The sequence below is a fragment of the Pelophylax lessonae genome (assembly GCF_965119305.1).
Source record: "Pelophylax lessonae genome assembly, chromosome: 4".
NCBI lineage: Eukaryota > Metazoa > Chordata > Amphibia > Anura > Ranidae > Pelophylax > Pelophylax lessonae.
The window spans coordinates 671,837,960-671,846,312 of record NC_138771.1 but is presented as its reverse complement, the minus strand read 5'-3'; the positions used below and the strand labels follow the sequence as shown (position 1 = coordinate 671,846,312).

The 8,353-nt window shown below is 40.7% G+C and overlaps 1 protein-coding gene across 1 annotated transcript in view; it reads left to right on the top strand.

Moving 5' to 3' along the window:
* Positions 1 to 331: 331 nt before the first annotated feature.
* Positions 332 to 8,353, top strand: part of LOC309553105 (C-type lectin domain family 10 member A-like) — a gene marked incomplete at its 3' end in the record, with an annotated part of 30,895 nt that continues 22,873 nt past the window's right edge. Inside the window, exons 1-5 of the mRNA XM_082254002.1 lie at positions 332 to 496; positions 959 to 1,049; positions 4,648 to 4,761; positions 6,073 to 6,168; positions 6,270 to 6,326. Of these exons, the coding sequence (XP_082110128.1) occupies positions 962 to 1,049; positions 4,648 to 4,761; positions 6,073 to 6,168; positions 6,270 to 6,326 (355 nt within the window). The 5' untranslated portion in view covers positions 332 to 496; positions 959 to 961. The remainder of the gene's footprint in view (positions 497 to 958; positions 1,050 to 4,647; positions 4,762 to 6,072; positions 6,169 to 6,269; positions 6,327 to 8,353) is intronic.

Sequence of the window (8,353 nt, the reverse complement as noted above, 5' to 3'; positions counted from 1 at the left end):
TATATTTCTGTCTCTGTGGTTGTCTCTGTCTGAGATCTTATTCTCATATTAAGAATCTCATTCTATTTTAATTGTTGAAGCTTTTGATCCATGTTTGGAAAACAAAATATATATATATTTTTACCATTAAACATTTTTGTTTGATGGACACATCTGCAGTTTGGGCGCCGACTCCTTTGGAGCCTTGCTATTGGCTCGGTATTGATTGGAAAACTCACATCCTGTGCCCGGTGACAGACCGGTGTTATGGTGGACACCTACTGCTTGGTTGCCCCGAAATGACTCACAGTGGTCATGTAGTTATTTTTATTTTACTTATGAATTAGAAGAGACGTCTTCCGGGTGTGATTAGGAATGATCACAGAAATATTATCAGTCATGTGGCCTCCAGGATGATGAAATGCTTCCCTGGAAATTATTGAGGGAGGAGAAATAATACGGAGGAAAGAAAATCAGAGGAGAAACTTCTTCTATCATCATAACCCAACACTACGAGGTGAGATAAGAATCCATCATCTACACTATCTATCATCTATATATATATACTGTGTATTATCTATCTATCTATCTATCTATCTATCTATCTATCTATCTATCTATCTATCTATCTATCTATCTATCTATCTATCTATCTATCTATCTATCTATCTATCTATCTATCTATCTATCTATCTATCTATCTTATTCTATCTATCTATCTATCTATCTATCTATCTATCTATCTATCTATCTATCTATCTATCTATCTATCTATCTATCTATCTATCTATCTATCTATCTATCTATCTATCTATCTATCTATCTATCTATCTATATATACTGTCTATATATACTGTCTGTCTGTCTGTCTGTCATATCATATCTATCTATCTAATCCTATTCTATTCTATCCTATTCTATCCTTTCCTATTTTATCCTATCCTATTCTATCCTATCATATCTTATCCTCCATATTCAGATCATGTCTGTGGAATATCAGGATTTACAAACTCTTCAGGAGGACACAAAACCATCCAATGAAGCTGGAGTAACCAACCGGATACGTCAAGGTAAGAAAATCATATAATCATAATATACTGAGAATTACACCCAGAAGTGGTACTGTGCAGAGTCCATACATACAGAATAAGAATAGATACTGAGAATTACACCCGGCATACAGGACAGGAGAAGTAGTACTGTGCAGAGTCCATACATACAGAATAAGAATAGATACTGAGAATTACACCCGGCATACAGGACAGGAGAAGTAGTACTGTGCAGAGTCCATACATACAGAATAAGAACAGATACTGAGAATTACACCCAGCATACAGGACAGGAGAAGTAATACTGTGCAGAGTCCATACATACAGAATAAGAACAGATACTGAGAATTACACCCAGCATACAGGACAGGAGAAGTAGTACTGTGCAGAGTCCATACATACAGAATAAGAACAGATACTGAGAATTACACCCAGCATACAGGACAGGAGAAGTAATACTGTGCAGAGTCCATACATACAGAATAAGAACAGATACTGAGAATTACACCCGGCATACAGGACAGGAGAAGTAGTACTGTGCAGAGTCCATACATACAGAATAAGAACAGATACTGAGAATTACACCCGGCATACAGGACAGGAGAAGTAGTACTGTGCAGAGTCCATACATACAGAATAAGAACAGATACTGAGAATTACACCCAGCATACAGGACAGGAGAAGTAGTACTGTGCAGAGTCCATACATACAGAATAAGAACAGATACTGAGAATTACACCCAGCATACAGGACAGGAGAAGTGGTACTGTGCAGAGTCCATACATACAGAATAGGAACAGATACTGAGAATTACACCCAGCATACAGGACAGGAGAAGTGGTACTGTGCAGAGTCCATACATACAGAATAAGAACAGATACCGAGAATTACACCCAGCATACAGGACAGGAGAAGTAGTACTGTGCAGAGTCCATACATACAGAATAAGAACAGATACCGAGAATTACACCCGGCATACAGGACAGGAGAAGTGGTACTGTGCAGAGTCCATACATACAGAATAAGAACAGATACTGAGAATTACACCCGGCATACAGGACAGGAGAAGTGGTACTGTGCAGAGTCCATACATACAGAATAAGAACAGGTACTGAGAATTACACCCGGCATACAGGACAGGAGAAGTAGTACTGTGCAGAGTCCATACATACAGAATAAGAACAGATACTGAGAATTACACCCAGCATACAGGACAAGAGAAGTGGTACTGTGCAGAGTCCATACATACAGAATAAGAACAGATACTGAGAATTACACCCGGCATACAGGACAGGAGAAGTGGTACTGTGCAGAGTCCATACATAGAGAATAAGAACAGATACTGAGAATTACACCCGGCATACAGGACAGGAGAAGTGGTACTGTGCAGAGTCCATACATACAGAATAAGAACAGATACTGAGAATTACACCCAGCATACAGGACAAGAGAAGTAGTACTGTGCAGAGTCCATACATAGAGAATAAGAACAGATACTGAGAATTACACCCGGCATACAGGACAGGAGAAGTAGTACTGTGCAGAGTCCATACATACAGAATAAGAACAGATACTGAGAATTACACCCGGCATACAGGACAGGAGAAGTGGTACTGTGCAGAGTCCATACATACAGAATTAGAACAGATACTGAGAATTACACCCAGCATACAGGACAGGAGAAGTGGTACTGTGCAGAGTCCATACATACAGAATAAGAACAGATACTGAGAATTACACCCGGCATACAGGACAGGAGAAGTGGTACTGTGCAGAGTCCATACATACAGAATTAGAACAGATACTGAGAATTACACCCGGCATACAGGACAGGAGAAGTAGTACTGTGCAGAGTCCATACATACAGAATAAGAACAGATACTGAGAATTACACCCAGCATACAGGACAGGAGAAGTAATACTGTGCAGAGTCCATACATACAGAATAAGAACAGATACTGAGAATTACACCCAGCATACAGGACAGGAGAAGTAGTACTGTGCAGAGTCCATACATAGAGAATAAGAACAGATACCGAGAATTACACCCGGCATACAGGACAGGAGAAGTAGTACTGTGCAGAGTCCATACATACAGAATAGGAACAGATACTGAGAATTACACCCAGCATACAGGACAGGAGAAGTAGTACTGTGCAGAGTCCATACATACAGAATAAGAACAGATACTGAGAATTACACCCAGCATACAGGACAGGAGAAGTAGTACTGTGCAGAGTCCATACATACAGAATAAGAATAGATACCGAGAATTACACCCGGCATACAGGACAGGAGAAGTAGTACTGTGCAGAGTCCATACATACAGAATAAGAACAGATACTGAGAATTACACCCAGCATACAGGACAAGAGAAGTGGTACTGTGCAGAGTCCATACATAGAGAATAAGAACAGATACTGAGAATTACACCCGGCATACAGGACAGGAGAAGTGGTACTGTGCAGAGTCCATACATACAGAATAAGAACAGATACTGAGAATTACACCCGGCATACAGGACAGGAGAAGTGGTACTGTGCAGAGTCCATACATACAGAATTAGAACAGATACTGAGAATTACACCCAGCATACAGGACAGGAGAAGTAGTACTGTGCAGAGTCCATACATGCAGAATAAGAACAGATACTGAGAATTACACCCGGCATACAGGACAGGAGAAGTAGTACTGTGCAGAGTCCATACATACAGAATAAGAACAGATACTGAGAATTACACCCAGCATACAGGACAGGAGAAGTGGTACTGTGCAGAGTCCATACATACAGAATAGGAACAGATACTGAGAATTACACCCAGCATACAGGACAGGAGAAGTAGTACTGTGCAGAGTCCATACATACAGAATAAGAATAGATACCGAGAATTACACCCGGCATACAGGACAGGAGAAGTAGTACTGTGCTGAGTCCATACATACAGAATAAGAACAGATACTGAGAATTACACCCAGCATACAGGACAGGAGAAGTGGTACTGTGCAGAGTCCATACATACAGAATAAGAACAGATACTGAGAATTACACCCGGCATACAGGACAGGAGAAGTGGTACTGTGCAGAGTCCATACATACAGAATAAGAACAGATACTGAGAATTACACCCGGCATACAGGACAGGAGAAGTAGTACTGTGCAGAGTCCATACATACAGAATAAGAACAGATACTGAGAATTACACCCAGCATACAGGACAGGAGAAGTAGTACTGTGCAGAGTCCATACATGCAGAATAAGAACAGATACTGAGAATTACACCCGGCATACAGGACAGGAGAAGTAGTACTGTGCTGAGTCCATACATACAGAATAAGAACAGATACTGAGAATTACACCCGGCATACAGGACAGGAGAAGTAGTACTGTGCTGAGTCCATACATAGAGAATAAGAACAGATACTGAGAATTACACCCAGCATACAGGACAGGAGAAGTAGTACTGTGCAGAGTCCATACATACAGAATAAGAAGAGATGTGATTGATCGGTATTCCTGCTTTGTCCTATGATTGGTTGATATGTGATTGGTGTGATTGGTAATACAATATTAGTTGTACAGATTTTGCATTGAATGGTAATTGATTTGTTCTGTTATCAGCAATCATGATGAACAGAGGGGTCCCATCCCCCTCCCCCACCCTCATCTGTGCCCTGTCAGCACTCTGCACTGGACTCATCTTCATCCTCATCATCCTCATCGTCACCATCACACGTGAGTTCCCTCCGCCTTCCCATCACATTGTTACCGATCAGCAATATTAGTGAGTGTTGAAAAAATATTATTACTGTAGATAAAAAGTATTATTTAAAGAACAGAAATCGTCCTGTTACAATAGACACCGAAATTATGATTTCCATACAAAGAATTGAAAGGATATTCACAAATAGACTCAAAAGTTGTTACTTTGTATATATATTCCATCTGACCAATGTTTATAAATTATGTTACGTTGTATCTCTCTATCTCCCGTCTGATCAATGTTTACAAACAATGTTACTTTGTATCTCTCTGCGCCGGTTCACACTACCGCGACGCTACTTCCCAGGGCGACCTCCGAGATCGCAGTGCGAGCAGCGCGCCGCGACCTCGGAGCGGCCGCCACGGACTTCATAATATTGAAGTCTATGGCGGTCGCCTCCTGGTCGCCCCAAAGAAGCTCCGAACCCTTTTTCTAGGTCGGAGCTACTTGTGTCGCTCCTATTAGAACGGGTCCACAGCTTCCCTATGGGAGGCGACCTGCGGCGACCTGTGAGGCGACCAGGTCGCCTCACAGGTCACCCTAGTGTGAACCGAGGCTTAATCTCCTGTCTGATCAATGTTTATAAACAATGTTACTTTGTATCTCTCTATCTCCTGTCTGATCAATGTTTATAAACAATGTTACTTTGTATCTCTCTATCTCCTGTCTGATCAATGTTAATAAACAATGTTACTTTGTATCTCTCTATCTCCTGTCTGATCAATGTTAATAAACAATGTTACTTTGTATCTCTCTATCTCCCATCTGATCAATGTTTATAAACAATGTTACTTTGTATCTCTCTATCTCCTGTCTGATCAATGTTTATAAACAATGTTACTTTGTATCTCTCTATCTCCCATCTGATCAATGTTTATAAACAATGTTACTTTGTATCTCTCTATCTCCCATCTGATCAATGTTTATAAACAATGTTACTTTGTATCTCTCTATCTCCTGTCTGAGCAATGTTAATAAACACTTTGTAAATAGGTCAGAGTTTTATATCGGCAGCTTATACATTGGTTGTACTTACACAGCAAATCCTGGCTATCCTTTAGACAGAGGGGAATTCTCGGCATGTGAGGGGGAAGTGGCAGCGGGATACAAGGACGGGCGTCCTACACACACCATGTCACCATGTGTACTTTATGAGGTTTTTTAGTAGGTCCAATGTCCACAACTGGCTGAAACAATCCCTAGTGATCCTGCCACAATGGATTTTGTTCAGAGATGTTCTGTTATAGAGTGACAACGCCCCAATCCTACTTTTTATCTGGCAGGTCAGGGGGTGGGTGAGACGGAGCGCAGCCTGGAGGTGAAGCTGAGGAATATGAGTATTGAGGTGCACTCCAGAGTGGACCAACTATATTTGGAAAGTAAGTGGGGACTTTAGGTTCTATAAGGGGGGGGAGGGGGGTTACACTGGGTGATGTGGGAGTTCTAGTGTTTTCACCCTTTAAATGGTATTATTTTCCAGGTTCACAAATGATGGAGAAACTGACTGACTTTGAAATCTTCAGGAATGATTTACATGGTAGGTTTTGGAAGGGGGGGGGGGGGGTGGAGGTCTGCAGAGCATTTTTTTGGGTTATTATTTTTTGCATGTCTTGTTAACTACTTTAATAGCAGGCACTTTTACCCCCCATTGTTCAGCTTTTAGCACTCTCACACTTTGAATGACAATTAATGAATCAGGCTACATTCTACACTATACCCAAACATTTACACAAATAGAGATTTCTTTTGGTGGTATTTAATTAGCACTGTATTTTTTGTGATGTAAGTGAAAGAAGAACAAACATTTTGGAAAAAATAATATTTTTTTTTATTTTCTGTTATAAAAAATATCCAATAAAATCAAATTACTCATACATTTAGGCCAGAATGGTACATGGTGACAGATGTTAATGATCCCACGTTCACTGTGACAGATTTTTATGATCACTGGTACATGGTGACAGACGTTTATGATCATTGGTACATGGTGACAGATGTTTATGATCACTGGTACACGGTGACAGATGTTGATGATCACTGGTACACGGTGACAGATGTGGATTTGACAGTGGTACATAGTGACAGATGTTGATGATTACTGGTACACGGTGACAGATGTTGATGATCACTGATACTCTGTGACAGATGTTGATGATCACTGGTACACGGTGACAGATGTTGATGATCACTGGTACACGGTGACAGATGTTGATGATCACTGGTATGCCATGGCATATGTTGATAATCACTGTTAGATGGTGACAGATGTGGATTTGACACTGGTACACTGTGACAAGTGTTGATGATCACTGGTACATGGTGACAGATATTGATGATCACTCATACACTGTGACAGATATTGATGATCACTGCTACACTATGACAGATGTTGATGATCACTGGTACATGGTGACAGATGTTTATGATCACTGGTATACTGTGACAGATGTTTATGATCACTGGTACATGGTGACAGATGTTTATGATCACTGGTACATGGTGACAGATGTTTATGATCACTGGTACATGGTGACAGATATTTATGATCACTGGTACATGGTGACAGATATATATGATCACTGGTACATGGTGACAGATGTTTATGAGCACTGGTACACGGTGACAGATGTTTATGATCACTGGTACATGGTGACAGATATTGATGATCACTGGTACACAGTGACAGATGTCGATGATCACTGGTACACAGTGACAGATATTGATGATCACTGGTACACTGTGACAGATATTGATGATCACTGGTACACTATGACAGATGTTGATGATCACTGGTACATGGTGACAGATGTCGATGATCACTGGTACACGGTGACAGATGTCGATGATCACTGGTACACGGTGACAGATATTGATGATCACTGGTACACTATGACAGATGTTGATGATCACTGGTACATGGTGACAGATGTTTATGATCACTGATACTCTGTGACAGATGTTGATGATCACTGGTACACAGTGACAGATATTGATGATCACTGGTATGCCATGGCATATGTTGATAATCACTGTTAGATGGTGACAGATGTGGATTTGACACTGGTACACTGTGACAAGTGTTGATGATCACTGGTACATGGTGACAGATGTTTATGATCACTGGTACATGGTGACAGATATTGATGATCACTGGTACATGGTGACAGATGTTTATGAGCACTGGTACACGGTGACAGATGTTTATGATCACTGGTACACGGTGACAGATGTCGATGATCACTGGTACACGGTGACAGATATTGATGATCACTGGTACACAGTGACAGATATTGATGATCACTGCTACACTATGACAGATGTTGATGATCACTGGTACATGGTGACAGATGTTTATGATCACTGGTATACTGTGACAGATGTTTATGATCACTGGTACATGGTGACAGATGTTTATGATCACTGGTACATGGTGACAGATGTTTATGATCACTGGTACATGGTGACAGATATTTATGATCACTGGTACATGGTGACAGATATTTATGATCACTGGTACATGGTGACAGATGTTTATGAGCACTGGTACACGGTGACAGATGTTTA